Source organism: Ranitomeya imitator, chromosome 2 (genome assembly GCF_032444005.1).
Source record: "Ranitomeya imitator isolate aRanImi1 chromosome 2, aRanImi1.pri, whole genome shotgun sequence".
In the NCBI taxonomy this organism is placed as follows: domain Eukaryota; kingdom Metazoa; phylum Chordata; class Amphibia; order Anura; family Dendrobatidae; genus Ranitomeya; species Ranitomeya imitator.
Window position 1 is genome coordinate 354,458,863 of NC_091283.1, and position 22,115 is coordinate 354,480,977.

At 43.6% G+C, this 22,115-nt stretch overlaps 1 protein-coding gene across 1 annotated transcript in view; it reads left to right on the forward strand.

The window, feature by feature from the left end:
- Positions 1 to 879: 879 nt before the first annotated feature.
- Positions 880 to 22,115, forward strand: part of LOC138666562 (zinc finger protein 585A-like) — a 73,877-nt gene continuing 52,641 nt past the window's right edge. The window contains exons 1-10 of the mRNA XM_069754767.1: positions 880 to 934; positions 11,914 to 12,044; positions 12,174 to 12,353; positions 12,436 to 12,559; positions 12,643 to 12,740; positions 18,910 to 19,059; positions 19,182 to 19,355; positions 19,439 to 19,562; positions 19,642 to 19,739; positions 19,933 to 20,023. Coding sequence (XP_069610868.1) covers positions 11,967 to 12,044; positions 12,174 to 12,353; positions 12,436 to 12,559; positions 12,643 to 12,740; positions 18,910 to 19,059; positions 19,182 to 19,355; positions 19,439 to 19,562; positions 19,642 to 19,739; positions 19,933 to 20,023 — 1,117 coding nt within the window. The 5' untranslated portion in view covers positions 880 to 934; positions 11,914 to 11,966. The remainder of the gene's footprint in view (positions 935 to 11,913; positions 12,045 to 12,173; positions 12,354 to 12,435; positions 12,560 to 12,642; positions 12,741 to 18,909; positions 19,060 to 19,181; positions 19,356 to 19,438; positions 19,563 to 19,641; positions 19,740 to 19,932; positions 20,024 to 22,115) is intronic.

Below are 22,115 nucleotides of genomic sequence, written 5' to 3' on the forward strand. Positions count from 1 at the left end.
CTACATACATGTCGTACACACAAGGCTCTGACCCATACACACAGGGCTTCACTCCGCACATATTACACCCGCATAGCTCCACTGCATACATGTCGTACACACAAGCCTCCGACCCATACACACATGGCTACACTCCGCACATATTACACCTACATAGCTCCACTACATACATGTTGTACACACAAGGCTCCGACCCATACACACACGGCTACACTCCGCACATATTACACCCACATAGCTCCACTACATACTTGTTATACACACAAGGCTCCGACCCGTACGCACAGGGCTTCACTCCGCACATATTACACCCACATAGCTCCACTACATACATGTCGTACACACAAGGCTCCGACCCATACACACACGGCTACACTCCGCACATATTACACCCACATAGCTCCACTACATACTTGTTATACACACAAGGCTCCGACCCGTACGCACAGGGCTTCACTCCGCACATATTACACCCACATAGCTCCACTGCATACATGTCGTACACACGTCTCCGCCCCGTACACATACGGCTACACTCCGCACATATTACAGGTCGTATACACACAGCTCTGCTCTGTACGTCATACACTCCTACGTTCTGTACACATACGGCTCCGTTCCGTACACCTCGTACACACACGGCTCTGCTCTGTACACCTCGTACACACGGCTCCGCTCTGTACACCTCGCACATACGCGGCTCCGGTCCATACACCTCGTACACACACGGCTCTGCTACATCCACACTGTAAACCTCTTCTGACCCCACACATAAACTTCCCCTCATCCAGCACCATGACAACCAGCACAGCAGAGTCCTGCATACACTGAGGCCCCTGATCATGTGACCCCTGACTCCTCCCCTCCTGTGACCTCATCACAGGTCCTGTGCACAGAGCAGCCATATATGTGGTGTGCGGCTCTGAGGGTGGAGGTAGGTGCTGGAGATTCCTCATTACTGTGTGGGGCGGGGGGGACATTAACCCCTTGAGCAGTGAGACTATTTCGGTGTCTTTTAATGCCATTTTCTGAGAATCATAACTTTTGGTTTCCTTGTCATATGATACATACGACTCCACTATGAAAAACAGGAAACATAGTTTGGTGTCCACTTCTTGACCTCACCCACAGTATAATGCTCCCCCAGTACCAATATGGCACCACTAATACAGTGAGAAAAATATTTATTTGCCAATATTGCTAGTTTTCCCACCTACAAAGAATGGAGAGGTCTGTAATTTTTATCGTAGGTACAGTTCACCTGTGAGAGATAGAATCTAAAAGTAAAAATTTGAAATTCACATTATATGATTTTTACATAACTAATTTGAATTGCATGAACTAAAGATTTGATACAATAAACAGAACTTAATATTTGGTACAGAACCTGTGTTTGCAATTACAGAGGTCAGACATTTCCTGTAGTTCTTGACCAAGTTTGCGCAGAATGCAGCAGGGATTTTGGCCCACTCCTCCATACAGATCTTCTCCAGATTGTTCAGGTTTCGGGGCTGTTGATGGGTAACATTGCGTTTCCATTCCCTCCAAAGATTTTCTATTGGGTTCAGGCCTGGAGACTAACTACGCCACTCCAGGACCTTGAAATGTTTCTTACAGTGCCACTCCTTAGTTGTCTTGGCTGTTTCTTTGTGTTCATTGTGATTCTGGAAGACCCAGCCACGACCCTTACTGAGGGAAGGAGGTTGTTGGCCAAAATCTTGCGATACATGACCCATCCATCCTCTCTTTAATACAGTGCAGTCGTCATGTCCCTGTTGTGTGATGTTTCCCCCACCATGCTTTACGGTTGGGACGGTGTTCTTGAGGTTGTGCTCATCCTTCTTCCTCCTCCAAGGACAGTGAGTGGAGATGATGACGAAAAGTGTTATTTTGGTCTCATCTGACTAGATGACCTTCTGCCTCCTCTGGGTCATCCAAATAGTCATTGGTGACCTTCATATGTGCTGGCTTGAGCAGTGGTGACCTTTGGTGCCCTGTAGGATTTTAACCCATGACATTGTAGTTTGTTACTAATGGAAATGTTTGAGACTGTGCTCCCAGCTCTATACAGGTCATTGACCAGGTCCCCTCACGTGTAGTTCTGGGCTGAATCCTGACTTCTCTCAGAATAATGCCTTATCCCGAAAGGTGAGATCTTCCATGAAGCCCCAGACCAAGGAAGATTGATAGTCATCTTGTGTTCCTTCTGTTTTCTAATAATTGTGCCAATGGTTCTTGCCTTCTCGCCAAGCTGCTTGCCTATTGTCCTATAGCCCATCCCAGCATCATGCTGGTGTCTTTAGACTGCTCTATTGTCTTGACCATGGTGGAGAGGTTGGAGTGTTATTGAGTGTGTGGACAGGTGTCTTTCATACAGATAACGAGTTCAAACAGATGAAATTAATACATGTAATGAGTACAGAGTAGGAGGGCTTTTTAAAGAAAAACTAACAGGTCTGTGCCAGAATTCTTGCAGGTCGGTAGGTGATCAAATACTTGGTTCATGCAATAAAATGCAATTTAAATATTTGAAAATAATGCAATGTGATTTTCTGTGTTTTATTTTTAGATTCTGTCTCTCACTGTTGAAGTGTACCTATGATAAAAATTACAGACCTCTCCATTCTTTGTAGGTGGGAAAACCTGCAAGTTCAGCAGTGTATCAAATACTTATTTTCTCTACTGTAAATAAATTCTTCCACCCCCATTCCTGATGCAGAAACAGATGACCCCGGGACATAGCATTGACCTCATGGATCAGTTTTCCAAGTCTGGAAATGTGGATCCGGGACAGTCGGCAACTATGCTACAGATCATGGATAGTGAACTTTTTTCTGCCAAGGGCCATATGTTAACTTATAACCTCATTCGCAGACAATGCAAAATTATTAACTTCTATTTGGTCAATCAAGTATTTATCTCACTTCTAATTTGATAGCTGGAACTGCTTCTCTTTGGTGAGACATTGTCACTGTGTGACCCGACCCAACAGGTGGTCGGTCAAGGGATGGCACAACTCAAAAACAACGGAATGGGAAAGTTGAGAGGAAGGCCCTACCCATAGGGAATGGGGGATGGTCACCACCTGAGCGCAAACCTGAACCTGTCCCTGCACTCCCTTAACGCCCTATACGGGTCCTTCCCCCTACCGCCGTCAGGATACCTCATCCCTAACAGTCACCTATTATTGCCCTGGCTAGTGCACTGGCCGGCAAGGAGCATTAGCCTCACCTCTGCAGATAATACACACAGGGGAAAGTGACAAACACCAAAGGGACAGGGTGAAATAAAAAAAAACACACTTAGCTTATGAACACCGCTGCTAAGCACCACACCGCAGATAACAGTAGCAACTGGACTCCAATCACCAGACGTAGCTGACACCAGAGCGCTGCTCCTGCTAGGCTGGTCTCCAGAAAGAAACTATCACCAACAGTGAGCTGATGCATAAGGTGACCTTTTAAAGGATGGTGGGAGTAGTCACCACCTGCATCAGCAGACCCAGCAGCACTGCAGTAACATCAAATAGCCAGCGGGGAAAAACTGACATTAACCCCCAATAGTCCAAAAGGAAAAGGTTTTAAACTGAGTGGAACTAGAACTGCCACCAATCCAAAAATGGATCATGACAGACGTGATGTTAGGTAGTGTTCATGATGTTGCTACTTTTAACTGATTTTCCTGGTCTATGTTGGACTAGAGCGCAGCTGACTCTTTGTGATGATAAGTTTTGTAAAGAACTGATCACAGCAGTAAGATTTTTATTTCAATGCGAGTCTCCTCACAGTTGGAAATTCATCACTACTAATGTAATGTTTATAGAATTCAAGCATTCAGAGGTTTGCATCACATAAGACACTGAGACAGCTGCATACATCACATAGGTGATACTGAGATTGCTGTGTACATCACATAGGAGACACTGAGACTGCTGTGTACATCGCATAGGAGACACAGACTGCTGTGTATATTACATAGGAGACACATACTGCTCTATACATCACATAGGAGAGACACAGACTGCTATGTATACATCACTTAAGAGACACTGAGACTGCTTTATGTACATTACATATGAGAAATCAAGCCTGCTGTATACATCACATAGGAGACAGTGTGACTGCTGTTTATAAATCACATGGGAGTCAGACTGCTGCATACATCACAAAGAAGACAGTGAGATTGTACTGTATATACATCTCATAGTATACACCACAACTAATATCCACATCACATAGGAGAAACTGAGACTGCTGCATATATCACACAGGATACACCGAGACTGCTATATACACATCACATAGTATACACTGTGGCTGCTGTACACATCACATAGGAGACGCTGAGACTGCGGATACATTACATAAGAGATAATACTAAGACTGTGCTGTATATACTGTACATGACACTTTTGCAAGTGTAACAGGATGAAATGAACCATATATTTTGTTGTGCAATTTCTCCTGAGTACGCCGATACCCCATATGTAGGGGAAAACCACTGTTTGGGTGCACAGCAGGGCTTTGAAGTGAAGGAGCGCTATTTGACTTTTTGTATGCAAAATTTGATGGAATGATTAGTTGACGCCATGTCGCTTTTGAAGAGCCCCTGATGTGTCTAAACAGTGGAAACCCCCCACAAGTGACACCATTTTGGAAACTAGACCCCTTATGGAACTTATGTAGATGTGTATTGAGCACCTTGAACCCATAGGTGCTTCATAGAAGTTTATAGCATAGAGCCGTGGAAATAAAAAAATCACTTTTTTCCCAATGTGAGACAGTGACTGGTGTTACATATGAGGGTCACTGTATGTTCCCCCCAAGATGCGCATGGAGGCGTATTGAGGACATGGGAGTGCATTGCAGTCACAGGCGTAGCTGTGATTGCAATGTGGAATAAAAGTAAGTGTTAGTCCTGGACAAGCTATTTGTCCAGGGCAGATATAAGAAAACCTGCTGGGCTTTTGTGTTTTGAAACGAACTACAGGATGGTAGTCGTGCAGTCCATTTCATTCTTGGCCGGGATTTCCATGTGGCTGATGGCCAGAGATTCCAGTTAAAAACTCTGCGGTATAGGGTTTGGGTGTGTCAGGTTGAGAGTCATTGTCAGTCTGGTGTTTGTAGGAGTACAGAGCAGAAGGCTCTGCAGCGCTCCACCTGTGTGAGGCAACACAGGCCAGCGGAGCCAAACAGCCAAGGCACCTGAAAAGCCTGGCACCCCACAGCCGTGCAGTCGCTCACAGCAACTAGTCTCAGGAGGTGGACTGTCATGTTTAGTGACTTTAAATTTTAGGATATGGTTCCCGGCTGAGATCCGGAGGATATCGGATATTGCTATGAGTAAAGAGACATTAACACGGCGGTGTAGTCTCCCACAGAAACCAGTCAGAGGTGGACTGGCATGTTTAGTGACTGTAATCCAGAGGACATGTGCCCTGCTGTTATCCGGACGATATTGTGTGCTGTGTTTTTCTTGAGTGGAACATTAAAGAGACGTTTTGCTTTGAACTTTGCTGGGTCACAGCCTCATCACTGCATAAGTGTGCTACCGCTGCACTACATCAAATAAATCTTTTTTAGCTCCATATTTTGCATTTTTACGAGGGTAATAGGAGAAATTGCTCATTACAATTTGTTGTGCCATTTCTCCTGAGTACACCGATACCCTATATATGGGGGAAAACCACTGTTTGGGCACATGGCAGGGCTTGGAAAGAAAGCAGCGCAATTTGACTTTTTGAATGCAAAATTTTGATGGAATAATTAGCGGATGCCATGTCCAGTTTGAAGAGCCCCTGATGTGCCCAAACAGTGGAATTCCCCCACAAGTGACACCATTTTGGAAATTACACTCCTTTGGGAACTTATCTAGATGAGTATTGAGCACCTTGAACCCCCAGGTGCTTCACAGAAGTTTATAACGTTGAGCCGTGAAAATAAAAAAAATCTATTTTTTCCCGCAAAAAATCTTTTCAGCTACAAATTTTGTATTTTTGCAAAGGCAAAAGGAGAAAATGAGCCCCAAAGTTTGTTGTTCAATTTCTCCTGAGTTCACCGATACCCCACATGTGGTCAAAAACTACTTTTGTGGCACAGTGCAAAGCTCAGAAGGGAAGTAGCGCCATATTAGGCTGCGTGTCCACGTTCAGGATGGCCGGCGGTATCGCCGGAGCGGCTTAGCCGCTCTGCGGTAAGCCCCGCCCCCTTTCTGGGACGCGATGATGCCGGATGTGTTCACAGCACACATCCGGCATCATCGCTCCCCACCATAGGGCCCTGTGCTATATCTTGCGGCGACGGAGCGTCGCCGCAAGATATACGGACATGCTGCGATCTGAAAAGACGAAACAGAGGAGGAAACAGAGGAGGAAGAGGAAACAGAGAAGCACATTGCTAAGGAGAGTAAAACTAATCCCAAACTGTTCTTCAACTATATCAATAGTAAAAGAATAAAAACTGAAAATGTAGGCCCCTTAAAAAATAGTGAGGAAAGAATGGTTGTAGATGACGAGGAAAAAGCTAACATATTAAACACCTTCTTCTCCACGGTATTCACGGTGGAAAATGAAATGCTAGGTGAAATCCCAAGAAACAATGAAAACCCTATATTAAGGGTCACCAATCTAACCCAAGAAGAGGTGCGAAACCGGCTAAATAAGATTAAAATAGATAAATCTCCGGGTCCGGATGGCATACACCCACGAGTACTAAGAGAACTAAGTAATGTAATAGATAAACCATTATTTCTTATTTTTAGGGACTCTATAGCGACAGGGTCTGTTCCGCAGGATTGGCGCATAGCAAATGTGGTGCCAATATCCAAAAAGGGCTCTAAAAGTGAACCTGGAAATTATAGGCCAGTAAGTCTAACCTCTATTGGACTTGGGGATCCTAGTTAATGATAAACTTACCTGGAGCAGCCAGTGCCAGGCAGCAGCTGCCAAGGCAAACAGGATCATGGGGTGCATTAAAAGAGGTCTGGATACACATGATGAGAGCATTATACTGCCTCTGTACAAATCCCTAGTTAGACCGCACATGGAGTACTGTGTCCAGTTTTGGGCACCGGTGCTCAGGAAGGATATAATGGAACTAGAGAGAGTACAAAGGAGGGCAACAAAATTAATAAAGGGGATGGGAGAACTACAATACCCAGATAGATTAGCGAAATTAGGATTATTTAGTCTAGAAAAAAGACGACTGAGGGGCGATCTAATAACCATGTATAAGTATATAAGGGGACAATACAAATATCTCCCTGAGGATCTGTTTATACCAAGGAAGGTGACGGGCACAAGGGGGCATTCTTTGCGTCTGGAGGAGAGAAGGTTTTTCCACCAACATAGAAGAGGATTCTTTACTGTTAGGGCAGTGAGAATCTGGAATTGCTTGCCTGAGGAGGTGGTGATGGCGAACTCAGTCGAGGGGTTCAAGAGAGGCCTGGATGTCTTCCTGGAGCAGAACAATATTGTATCATACAATTAGGTTCTGTAGAAGGACATAGATCTGGGGATTTATTATGATGGAATATAGGCTGAACTGGATGGACAAATGTCTTTTTTTCGGCCTTACTAACTATGTTACTATGTTACTATGTCCGGAGTCGCAGGGCCGCCGCGTGCGTGTTACCACGCATAGTGGAGACGGGATTTCATTAAATCCCCTCCACTATGCTGTAACATCTGGACGCTGCGTGTCTGACGCTGCGGCTCTATGCAGCGTCAGACACGCAGCGTTTACTGCACGTGGACACATACCCTTAGAGTGCAGATTTTGCTGCAATTGTTTGAGGGTGCCATGTTACATTGACAGATCCCCTGAGGTGCCAGAACAGTAGAACCCCCCCATAAGTGACCCCTTTTTACCAATTAAACCTCTCAGTGTTTTCATCTAGGGGTGCAGTGATTATATTGACACCACAGGTGTGTCACAAACTTTTATACCATTGGGAAGTGAAGAAAAAATAATTTACATTTTTACCACCAAGATTGTGTGCTAGTCCCAAGTTTTACATTTTCACACTAGGAAACGGTAAACATGGCACCAAAATGTGTCCAACAATTTCTGCTGAATGTAGAAATACCCCATATGTGGCTGTACAGTACTACTTTGCCATATGGAGAGACTCGGGAGGGAGGGACAGAGAACTATTTGCCTCCTGGAATGCAGATTTTCCTTTACTAGTTTTGTGGATTCCACATAAAGAGCCCCTAAGTGCTAGAAAAGCAGAATCCCCCCTATTGTGACCCCATTTTGGAAATTATAACCCTTTGGGAATTTATCTACAGATGTAGTGACGATTTTTACTCCATGGATGTTTTCCAGAAACAGGCAGCAGTGGATGTTGCTGAGTAGAAATTGCGAACTGCCGTTGTAGTGACCAGTATGTCGTAGTGTCCATACATTGTGCCCAGCTCATTCTTCTGGAGAGATGCACCTGTAAATTAGGCGGGCTCTCATCACTACAGAAATGCCAAACGTGGGTGCTTAATGTAGTTTAGGCACACTGGGGCTCAGAAGGGAGGGGGACATTTAGATTTGGGAGCGGAGAATTTGCTGAATTTCTTTTGGCGATTGAGGAGCCATTTCGCTTTTCCAGCGGCTTAGTGCTAACAGTAACGTGCAAGCCCCCTATATTTCTGTTAACACATGATGGATCTGAGTTGGGACTTGTGTTTTTTTGTGTTCTTAGTGGAAGCTTTTATTGGGAACATTTTACATAACGTTTGGGAACACAGTTATCCAGCGCTCTATCTTGGGCACTTACTTTGGGGTTTCCATCTAAATCTCTGAATGACGTTATTCAGATGAAACCCCCGAGGGATCCATTCACTATTGTGAGGCAGCAGATTTACTGTGGACTCCATCTGGCCTCTGCTCCTCGGTTTCCTTTTTTTTTCAGAAGTGCACAAAATTGTGGCCAAGGTCAGTATGATTACAGCGATACCTCATTTATATCATTTTTTTTATTTTGGTGCTTGTATATAATGAAAACCATTTTTTAGAAAATATAATTATTTTTGCATCACTTTATTCTGAGTGCTATAACTTTATTTTTCTGCTGATGCAGCTGTTTGGCTGCTTATTTTTTGCGGGACAAGTTGATATTTTCAGCGATACCATTTTTATTTACATCTGTCTTTTTTTTATCACTGTTTATTACACTTTTTGTTCGGCGGTATGATGATAAAACATTGTTTTTTTTACCTTGTTTTTTATTTGTTTTTTATGGTGTTCACTGAAGGGGTTAACTAGTGGGACAATTTTATGGCGTGGATCGTTACAGACGTGGCGAAACCAAATATATGTACTTTTTTTTTTTTTTTTTTTATACATAAATGTATTTATTGGTAAAATATTTGTTTTATTTTATTTTTCTTTATTTGGGGATTTTTAAATATTTTTAGACATTATAATATATATATTTTTTACTTTATTACATTGCCCCAGTATGGGACATTACTATATAATGTCAGATCGCTGGTCTCTATTTTTCATGATCTCAGGTTGGGTGAGAGTTTATTTTTTTGCGCACCGAGCTGATGTTTTTAATGATACCATTTTGGTGTAGATATGATCTTCTGATCGCCCGTTATTGTATTTTAATGCAATGTTGTGGTGACAAAAAACGTAATTCTGGCGTTTTGACTTTTTTTTATTGGTACGCCTTTTAACGATCAGGTTAATCCTTTTTTTTATTGATTGATCGGGCGATTCTGAATGCGGCGATACCAAATATGTGTATGTTTGATTTCTTTTTCATTGTTTTATTTTCAATGGGGCGAAAGGGGGGTGATTTGAACCTTTATATATTTTTTATATTTTTAAAACATTTTTGTTTTTTACTTTTGGCATGCGTCAATAGTCTCCATGGGGAGACTAGAAGCTGCCACAATCCGATCGACTCTGCGCCATCAGGCGATAATCAGATCACCTGTATGTAGCAGAATTACTCATTTGCTATGAGCGCAGACCACTGGGTGGCACTCACAGTAAGCCGACAGTGACAACCATAGAGGTCTCCAGGAGACCTCTGGTTGCATTGCCAACCCATTGGTGACCCATTGGTGACCCGCGATGAAGTGACGGGGGCCTCTGATGGGCATATTTTCGGCGCTATTGCCGGAAGCGCATGTTAAATGCTGCTGTTGGCGTTTGACAGCAGCATTTAACGGATTAATTGCCGCGGGTTGATCACGATTCCACCCGCGCCTCTTCCAGGCACATGTTAGCTGTTCAAAACAACTGACATGTGCCGGGAAAGATATGGGCTCACCGCCTGAGCCCATATGAAAGGGAGGGTGTCCGATATCGGCGTACATTTACGCCCGATGTCGGGAAGGGGTTAAGCACCAGGATTATCAGCCGTGTGAAACCACAGACATTTTATATCATCCCGAACTATGGGTATATTATAGTTACGTTTGCTGTGTCTAGGATGGTGAAAGTGTGCTCAGAAACATGGTGGTCATATTATTCCACATGGAGATTCCCTTGGGAATATATTACATAAATTAGAATCATGTCTTTACACCATCTTTTTGTACATAAAATTACCTATCCTCCTCTCACCTGACCAGTTGGAGAGATGATTGTTGTGGATGAGACTCTTTAGGGTATGTGAACTTAATATCTTTTTCAGGCACATTCGAAGCTGGACACTGCTTCAAAAACTTATGAGAATTTTATTTTGTGATATACATTTATTCTGAAAAAAGAAAAAATTTTTGGTGAAGACAATTTGTTTCTTCTAGCAAAATGGCATGTATTGGATCGCACCATTTTAAAACAATTTTTTCTTCAGAATAAATGTATATCACTAAAATAATTTAATGCATATTAAAGATGCAATCATGCTGCATAGCATGCGCCGCCTGCCTGCTGAATGTGAATTTTTTTTTCAATAAATATTGTATTCAGTATGTAACATAAGGGGCATAAGCCATACAGATGAATATATAAGCAGAGCACCACATAAAGCCCCCCCTACAGGACGCCCCGAAGCACAAGAATCTCATTAACTGAAAACTACAAAGATTAAACAACAACCACAAGACGGATTTCATCAGCCAAGGTATCATTTTAACGGCGCTAACATGACAGTGCCTGTAGGTTACTGAGCACAATCATGCTGACAGAGTCCCTTTAACTCTAAAATGAAATAAGTTGTTCCTTGGTGCTCTGTACCCACAACCTCGAAGAGGGAAAGTATAGAGAGAACCTATCAGGTGCTTTGGAAAGGTAGGTGTGCATGTATACTAGTCTACCTCCCAGGGGAAGACTTGCTGACCTGTGAAAATGGTGAATTTTGGATGCAAGAGGTGTGGTGTGGATGAGTGAGTGTGAGAAGCGGACTCCAATTTAAAGTCATGACAGCAGAGAGTGGGTAGTGTTTGTTACATTCTAGTGTATATGATCAGAAAATATAACACATCTTTATATACCATGTTTTGAGGACCATAAGACACATCTCAAATTTTGGGGAAGAAAATAGGGCAAAAATGTTTTTGTATAAAATCGTGGTCCGTCTTATAGTTGAAATTTACGGTAGCTTTCCAGAGAGGAGGTGGTGAAGGGTCTGCAGGCGGCTGGTGGTGGCAGGAGTTTGGCTATGCTGCAGACCCTGGGCCGGGAGGAGGGCGAGTCCCGGCGGTGTGAGGCTGCAGGTCCCTGGCTTCCAGAAAATGTAGGCGCTGAGCGGAGTACCACCCCTGCCCATTGATTTCCTGGAGGTGGGTTTCAGGAAAACGGCCGCCAAAGGCGACACATGAGCAGATTGAAATCAAATTTTCCCCATTTCCCCCAAGTGTGTTTTATAGTCTGAAAAATATAGTATATTCACCTTATCTCCAGTAATTGTATTATTACATGGGATCTTTATGATGTTAAATAGGCCTCATCTTCTTCCCAGACAGCTCTCTACAGTATCTATGTAAAAGAATTTTCCTGATTGATCCATCAAGGATGGAAATAAATGGGGACAAGATAACGGAGAAGATATTACACCTCAGCCTAGAGATCCTATTCCAGCTTACTGGACAGGTGAGATATTCTGATGATGTCTCATTACATCATTCTTATCTATGGGAATAACAGATGGAGAGAACTGGAGAGGTGAGGGCTCTGGAAATATTTGTAGTGGAATGTATTAATGTGTCTCTCCATAACCAGGATTACACAGTAGTGAAGAAGAACTCTAGTGAGCGCTGTCAGGACCTTGTGTCTGAGGGATGGGAAAGACCCCTGAGCCCAATCATAGTGGCTACACCTCACCCCCTGATACATGAGGACATCAATGACCAGAAGATCCTAGAACTCACCTACAAGATGCTTGAGCTGCTGACTGGAGAGGTGACACTGCTGGGAATGCTGGGACATTATACAGTAATGCTATGAAGGGATCGGTGGATGACAATATCATTGTATGTGTCAGGTTCCTGTAAGGTGTCAGGATGCCTCCATCTATTTCTCCATGGAGGAGTGGGATTATTTAGATAGACACAAAGATCTGTACAAGGACATCATGATGGCTGTTCCCCAGCCGCTCACATCACCAGGTAATAGACAGGACTAAATAGACACGGCCTGTAATTATCTGTATGTAGAGAAGGAATTCAGTCCCTGTTTGTGTTTCCTCCAGATCTATCCAGTAAGAGGACAACACCAGAGAGATGTCCCCATCCTCTTCTTCTACAGGACTGTAAGCAAGAATATCCCAATGTTCCTCAGGATTATCAGGTAGATGGAGAGAAGGTGTCAGAAGATCTCCCCTACGATGTGTAGACGGATGTGAAGTTCTTGCTTTCAGTATTGTTTTATCCACTAGCATTATAAAACTGCACCCCTCAAGGTGCTCAAAGCCACATTCAAGAGGTTTATTAACCCTTCTGGTGCTTCACAGGAATTTTTGGAATGTTTAAAAAAAATGAACATTTAACTTTTTTTTCACCAAAAATTTACTTCAGCTCCAATTTGTTTTTATTTTACCAAGGGTAACAGGAGAAATTGGACCCCAAAAGTTGTTGTGCAGTTTGTCCTGAGTATGCTAATACTTCATATGTGGGGGTAAACCACTGTTTGGGCGCATGGCAGAGCTCAGAAGGGAAGGAGCGCCTTTTGAATTTTTCAATGCAAAATTGGCTGGAATTAAGATCGGACACCATGTCACATTCAGAGAGCCCCTGATGTGACTAAACAGTGGAAACGCCCTGCAAATGACACCATTTTGGAAACTAGATCCCCTGCGGAACTTATTTAAATGTGTGCTGAGCTCTTAGAACCCCCAAGTGCTTCACAGAAGTTTATAATGTAGAGCCGTAAAAATAAACAATCATAATTTTTCCACAAAAATAATCTTTTTGCCCCCAATTTTTTATTTTACCAAGAGTAATAAATAAATTGGACCCTAAGAGTTATTGTGCAATTTGTTCTGAGTACACTGATACCCCATATGTGAGGGTAAACCACTGTTTGGGCACCTGGCAGAGCTGAGAAGGGAAGGAGCGCCAGATTTTACTGTTATGGTTTGCAGGTACAATGACCCACTGGGAGAGCCCATGAGGTGCCGAAATAGCAGAACCCCCCATAAGTGACCCCATTTTATGAATTACACCTCTCACTGAATTTATCTAGAGGTGCAGTGTTCATATTGAATTTTATACCATTGGCCAGCCATGCGGAGAGACTCTGGAGGAACGGAGGGTTACGCTGACGTCCGTTTTTTAATGTCAGCATGGGCCACAAAACAACCAGCACACGTGCATACGCATAACACACATAGATGTCATCCATGTGACATGCATCGGCGCCGGGGAAGAAGCGTTACAGTAAGCGCTGTTCTGCGGCGCTGGGTGCTGAACACGACTCTCATCATTCTCCCCTACTCCGCCGGCGATCGGCATAAGCAGGGGACAATGATTCTCCCCTGCTTGTGCCGATCGCCGGCAGAGCAGGGGAGAATGATGAGAGCCGTCATTCTCCCCTGCTTGTGCTGATCGCCGGCAGAGCAGGGGAGAATAATGAGAGCCGTGTTCAGCACCCGGCGCCGGGGAACAGCGCTTACTGTAACACTTCTTCCCTGGCGCCCATCCTTGTACTAGTACAGCGCACGCATGCCACACGTGTGCCACAAGTATTACACACATGGACACTGACATCTCCGGTACCGAAAATATCAGGACATGTGAAAGAGGCCTACTAGCAGGTTTTTATGTTTAGTTGCTGTCACACACTAAAAGACGCTTTTGATTGCAAAAAAGTTTTTGCATCACCACATTTTGAGAGCTATAATTTGTCCATATTTTGGTCCACAGTGTCATGGGAAGTCTTGTTTTTTGCAGGGCAATTTGACATTTTTGTTGGTACCATTTTCAGGCACATGACATTTTTTGATCGCTTTTTATTCCTATTTTTGGGAGGTAGAATGAACAAAAACCAGCAAATCATAAATTTCTTTTGGGGGGGCGTTTATACCGTTCTGTGTGTGGTAAAATTGATAAAGCAGTTTTATTCTTCGGGTCAGTGCGATTACTGCGATACCTCATTTATATCTTTTTTTATGTTTTGGCGCTTTTATACAATAAAAACTATTTTGTATAAAAAATAATTATTTTTGTATCGCTTTATTCTGAGAGCTATAACTTTTTTATTTTTCCGGTGATGGAGCTGTATCACAGCTTGTTTTTTGCAGGACAAGATGACATTTTCAGCAGCACCATCATTATTGATATCCGTCTTTTTGATCGCATGTCATTCCACTTTTTGTTTGGCGGTATGATGACAAAGCATTGTTTTTTGGGTTTTTTTATGGTGTTCACTAAAGGGCTTAACTAGTGGGACAGTTTTATAGGTCGGGTCATTACGGACGCTGGGATACCAAATATGTGTACTTTTATTGTTTAGATTTTTTTAATGCAAATATTTATTTATTGATAGAATAAATATTGTTTTTTTTTATTATTTTTTTTTAATATTTTTACAATTATTTAAAAAAAAATTTTTAATTCATTCTAACTTTTACACTGTGTCCCACTATGGGACAATCATTTTTTGCATGCTGATTGCTTCTATAGCATGCAGATCTGCATGCTTTTGAAGCTGTCAGCGCTGCGGTTTGTGTGCACTAACCTTAGAGACTTCCGAACATGCACTGAGCATGACAGGAAGTTTCTCATCTCAGCTCTGGAGACCCGGATGTCATCATGACAACTTCAGGTCTCCATGGCAGAGATCGGGACCTCGCGTCACGCTGCAGAGTCTCATCCAAAGGCAGAGGAGGTTCCGTCAGCCCCTGTGCCGACTCCGGAATGCTGCAAACATGTTCGATCGCAGCATTTTGGGGGTTAGAGTGCCGGGAGCGGTCAGTGACTGCTCCTGGCACTTAGTGCCAAGTGTCAGCTGTGAGAATCAGCTGACACCCGGCCGCACACCACCTGTGTGCGCAGCGGATCGCTATGACGTACTATCCCTTCCATGGTCAAGACGGGCCCAAGGCACATGGACGGGATGGTACGTCAGATGTCAGAAAGGGGTTAATATCTGATTGGATGAAGCCGATCAGGTGATGTGTATTTGTAATGACGAAAGTGAGGCCTAAGGATACAACGTCTTTATCATATGCAGAATTATTAGTTTGTTTTCCTCAGTCGAAATGGGCCAAAAAAAGAGATTTAGCGGACTCTGAAAACTGAAAAATTGTTACAAGTCTTACGGAGGACCCAGCTCCTGAAATTGCTCAGTTATCGGGGTGTGATAAAAAAAATTTTTTATTTGTTTTAAATAGTTAACATAGTTGCAAAAAACATGTTGCAAAGAAAGTTGCACATTAACGACCAAGATGCATGGTCTGAGCTTTACACAGAAGTACAAGATGGAGGCAGAAACCTGACCACCACTGAGCAAGACACAGAAGTACAATATGTTCAGTGCTCAGAGACACAGCTGAGGTGAGGAGGCTAAAATCTGACCAATACTGAGCAAGACACAGAAGTACAAGGTGTTCAGTGCTCAGGGATATGACCGAGGCGAGAAGGCCGAAACCTGACCACCACTGAGCAAGACACAGAAGTACAAGGTGTTCAGTGCTCGGAGACACAGCCGATGTGAGGAGGCCAAAAACCGACCAATACTGAGCAAGACACAGAAGTACAAGGTGTTCAGTGCTCAGGGATATGACCGAGGCGAGAAGGCCGAAACGTGACCACCACTGAGCAAGACACAGAAGTACAAGGTGTTCAATGCTCAGAGACACAGCCGATGTGAGGAGGCCAAAACCCGACCAATACTGAGCAAGACACAGAAGTACAAGGTGTTCAGTGCTCAGGCATATGACCGAGACGAGAACGCAGAAACCTGACCACCACTGAGCAAGACACAGAAGTACAAGGTGTTCAGTGCTGAGACACAGCCGAGGTGAGGAGGCAAAAACCCGACCATCACTGAGCTTGACACAAAAGTACAAGATGTTCAGTGCTCAGGGATACGACCGAGGCGAGGAGGCAGAAACCTGACCACCACTGAGTAAGACACAGATGTGAGGAGGCCAAATGTTCAGTGCTCAGAGACACAGCCGAGGTGAGGAGGCTAAAACCCGACCAATACTGAGCAAGACACAGAAGTACAAGGTGTTCAGTGCTCAGGGATATGACCGAGGCGAGAAGGCCGAAACCTGACTACCACTGAGCAAGACACAGAAGTACAAGGTGTTCAATGCTCAGAGACACAGCCGATGTGAGGAGGCCAAAACCCGACCAATACTGAGCAAGACACAGAAGTACAAGGTGTTCAGTGCTCAGGCATATGACCGAGACGAGAAAGCAGAAACCTGACCACCACTGAGCAAGACACAGAAGTACAAGGTGTTCAGTGCTGAGACACAGCCGAGGTGAGGAGGCAAAAACCCGACCATCACTGAGCTTGACACAAAAGTACAAGATGTTCAGTGCTCAGGGATACGACCGAGGCGAGGAGGCAGAAACCTGACCACCACTGAGTAAGACACAGATGTGAGGAGGCCAAATGTTCAGTGCTCAGAGACACAGCCGAGGTGAGGAGGCTAAAACCCGACCAATACTGAGCAAGACACAGAAGTACAAGGTGTTCAGTGTTCAGGCATACGACCAAGGCGAGGAGGCAGAAACCTGACCACCACTGAGCAAGACAAAGAAGTAGAAGGTGTTCAGTGCTCAGACACAAAGAAGTAGAAGGTGTTCAGTGCTCAGAGACACAGCCGAGGTGAGGAGGCAAAAACCCGACCATCACTGAGCTTGACACAGAACAGTATTATTATTATTATTTATTGTTATAGCGCCATTTATTCCATGGCGCTTTACATGTGAGGAGGGGTATACATAATAAAAACAAGTACAATAATCTTAAACAATACAAGTCATAACTGGTACAGGAGGAGTGAGGACCCTGCCCGCGAAGGCTCACAATCTACAAGGGATGGGTGAGGATACAGTAGGTGAGGATAGAGCTGGTCATGCAGCGGTTTCGTCGATCGGTGGTTACTGCAGGTTGTAGGCTTGCCGGAAGAGGTGAGTCTTCAGGTTTTTTTTGAAGGTTTCGATGGTAGGCGGAGTCTGATGTGTTGTGGTAGAGGGTTCCAGAGTAGATATAGTACAAGATGTTCGGTGCTCAGGGATACGACCGAGGCGAGGAGGCAGAAACCTGACCACCACTGAGCAAGACACAGAGGTACAAGATGTTCAGTGCTCAGAGACAGAGCCGAGGTGAGGAGCCTAAAGTCTGACCAATACTGAGCAAGACACAGAAGTACAAGGTGTTCAGTGTTCAGAGACACAGCCGAGGTGAGGAGGCAAAAACCCGACCATCACTGAGCAAGACACAGAAGTACAAGATGTTCAGTGCTCAGGGATACGACTGAGGCGAGCAGGCAGATACCTGACCACCACTGAGCAAGATATAGAAGTACAAGATATTCAGTGCTCAGAGACACGGCCGGGGGTGAGGAGGCTGAAACCTGACCATCACTGAATAAGACATTAACTGATACAGATTGTTCACAGGTTTTTTGGACTGAGGGGATGAGAGAGACTCCTGATGGAGCAGATGGATGGGATCATGGCAGGATAAGTAATGGGCACAGACCTCCTCTTTCACTGAGATGCCAGCGAGGTGGAGGTGGGCACTGCTATGGGCTGGTATTATTACAGATGTGCTAGTTGGACCTTTTTATGTTGAAGATGAGCTCAAAAGCAACTTCCAAACCTAGTGCCAGTTTTGAGACGTTTTTATTCCAGCAATCATGCAGGAAAAAGTCTGCACTAAAATTTATATGCAGGACAAGGGTCCATTGCAGTATGACAGTCTCCACATACCGAGGTCAAGGCAGGACGCATTACCATAATGGGTGATTATTTTACTAACATCACTTTGTATTGGTATTGGGTGCAACAGAAAGATTCAGAGGTCATTATACTGGACTCTTAAGGTTAATATGGTTACACACGTCAAATCCCTTTGAAACTGTCTATTGCAATGTATCACATGTCGTCCTTTTCTTCTGTTTGCACCTCATGTATATGAATATTCTGACCTTTTCTTTGGCTCTTTATTTACACCTGTGGATATAATCACTTGGTGACTAAAACCCATGTATTATAATTTTGTATTTATTTACTTAGTACAGATTTTATGTTGTTGCTTTAAAAAAAAACACTTATTATTTTTTCTAGCTTTAATGGTAACTATCGTCGTGCTGCTAGCAAGTAGCGAGATACCAATGCTCTGCTTAACCGCATAGATGTAACAGTCGCTAATTATCGAAGCATCTATGGAATTAAAATTCCATCTTTTGATTCCATTCAATCAGTGCCACACAGTAGTACAGGTGTACATATTGCCTCACCATTGGTTTACATCGCCTCATCTTCTTCCCATCCAGGTCTCTCCAATATCGGATCCTCTTAGCGGAAATCTTCTATATAATAGAATTGTCCTGACTGCCCCATCAAGGATGGATAAAGACAGGGACAAGATGGTGGAGAGAATATTACACCTCACCCTAGAGATCCTCTTCCGACTTACTGAAGAGGTGAGAGATTCTGATGAAGTCACATTACATCAGTCTATGGGAATAACAGATGGACAGAACTGGAGAGGTGAGGACTCTGGAAATGTCTGTAGTGAGATTTATTAATGTCTCTCCATAACCAGGACAAGGCATTGAAGACCTCTAGTGAGCATTGTAAGGCCACCGTGTCTGAGGGATGGGGAACACCCCTGAGCCCAATCATGGGGCCTCGTCCTCATGTATCAGGAGGTGAGGTGATCAATGACCAGAAGATCCTAGAACTCACCTACAAGATGATTGAGCTGCTGACTGGAGAGGTGACACTGCTGGGAATTCTGGGATGTTATACAGTAATGCTATAATGGGATCAGAGGGATGACAGTATCATTGTATGTGTCAGGTTCCTATAAGGTGTCAGGATGTCACCGTCTATTTCTCCATTGAGGAGTGGGAGTATTTAGAACAACACAAAGATCTGTACAAGGAAGTCATGATGGAGGTTCCCCAGCCCCTCACATCACCAGGTAATAGGGCTAAATACACACGGCCTATAATTATCTGTAGGTAAAGAATGAATTCACTCCCTGTATGTGTTTCTTCCAGTTCCATCCAGTAAGAGAACAACATCAGAGAGAGGTCTCCATTTTATTCTTCCAGAGGACTGTAAACAAGAAAATCCCGAGGATCCTCAGGATCATCAGGTAGATGGCGAGAAGGTGTCATGAGATCTCCCCTATGATGTGTAGATGGCTGTGAAGTTCTTGCGTTCAGTCTTGTTTTATCCACCAGTATTATATGTTTTTGTGTAATGAGAACGGTGGAGATGGCAGGATTAGAGCTGATCAGAGATGTGCCTCTTCCATCTGTCTGAGACTTTTACAATATTTGTTTCAGGGTGAAGATCTGACTCATACTAATACTACAGAGACATATGTTAAGTGTGATGAGAGGTGTAAAGAGGAGCTTCCAACAGATAACTGGCTAGGTGAGTAGTAACCACTAAATGCATAGAAGTCACAGATTGTTCTCAGTCACCGGCTGTGGATGCATGCATTATTGGTCGTATCACAATCATGTGGTCTCTAATTTGCAGTTCAACCACTACATGCTCCTTTACTTAAAACTGCTCCCATTACGTTTTGGCATGGGTCGCCTTCCTGTTGGAATGAGATCTGTACTGTTCAAAGCTTACAGTCGGGAGGACCTCCCTACCCCCTGGAATTAGAAGATGTTGGACCTTAGCTTTGCACATATTTAAATTGAAAATCCAGTTGACAGCGTACGTAGTACGTAAAATGTGCTGAGAGCTTAGAAAATCATTTGATGAATATCTGTATGGTGGACTAAGAAATAACAGAGGGTGATGTTGCTGATGCCCTCTAGAATCCTGCAGTGTTGGTGGAAAATATTCCATCCATTGTATGGCTACAAATTTCCTCCGAAGAAATAGGATTTCCGCAAAAAAAGTTTTTGTATAATGATGCCATCTCTTCTTAAGTCAACTGAAATAGGAAATGACATGAAAGATAAGAAGGAGGATATGGGTCAGCTGACATAGGAGTGGCTACTGAGGATGATAGAAAGGAGATGACTAATCAAAATGAGAAAATATCAGGGTATCAGGTGATATGTCTGTATGAGGTGCAGACATCACAGGCATTCAGAGGACGCTACTCTACCCATCCAACGCCATCTTAATGGGGTCAAATAGGATGGGTATATGATATACAGATGAATCATTTTATTGTTTATTTGCAGAAGGAAATACATGAAGAGAAGATTATAAAACATCCTCAACCATGATGGATATTATCAATGACTTCCAATCATTGAGGCATAGAGATCACCTAGCGTAATGTACATTGTAAGGAGACCAAAAAGGAAAAGACGGTAGAGTTTCAAAAAGGGGAAATATGAATTCTACCATAAAGGCATCTCAGATAACTCATCAGTAAAGTTAACCTCTCATTTCACCTATCTCCATACTAATCGTGCAGATTTATGTGTAGGCAGTAGTTTAGGAGAAGAGGGAATACTGGACACCTGGCATTTTCCCCTCCATCTCTACAGTAACAAAATCTCTCTTTTGTCCCACTGTAACAGTAGCTTCAAAAAATTACAATACAGTAGTGATATTCCCCTATGTGTCCCCCATACATACGCTTCCGCTTATGTCTATTTGTGCCAAAATATAGTAGAATTGCCTCCACCATGGCAGCCATACAGTCCAAATATTATGCTCCCATACTGTTATAATGTACCTCAATATAGTAGTAATATTCCCCTTCGAGGTCCATTTGTCACTCTATGACGGTCTTCGTTAAGGAAAGGGGGCCTCAAACTGTCCCTGGAACTGGAACCTTAACTATCCCTGTCCCGGCGGTACTCTTGATGGTGGAGAGGACCAAGTTTCCGCTATGCTCCTGTTCTATCCTAAGCTGCCCCTCCCTCTTCCCCAGGAGGCCTGGATCAGATATGTTAGTGTATAAACATGCAAGACAAACAGGGATAACAAAAAGCAACTTGCATACAAAAACACTCACCAAGGGTAGGGAGGAATATAGGGAAGGATAGGCATGTACTAACCAAATGGGAATAGGATGATGGAGAAAGAATACACCCCAAAACTGCATACAACAATCTCCTGCAGCATCTACGTTGTCCAATTTCAGCACACCAACTCCAACAAACGAGGAAGTAAACTATCAAAGGCGGGGATGAAAAGGTCTGGCCAGTTTTTATAGAGGGAGGAAATGAGCAGTTGTGAGATGGAGCTGCATGTCTCTACCCAGAATGCAAAGAGTTGTTAACCTCTTCAGCGCCAAAGGAAACAAAGTCCATTTAATATGAGGAACAAAACACACAGGCTAAATGGAAGACCTGCGATTCACAGTACGTAAAGATCGCCTAACCCCAAATCTCCCGGGAGGACGTGATACACTCATGACACCAATACAATACATCATCCCTCAGTGTTGTCCTCATACATTAATGGTGTCAATTTATGTGGCCGCCTTACATTAAATAATATCCATCGATGTGGCCACCTTACATTAATAACATCTCCCATGTGGCAC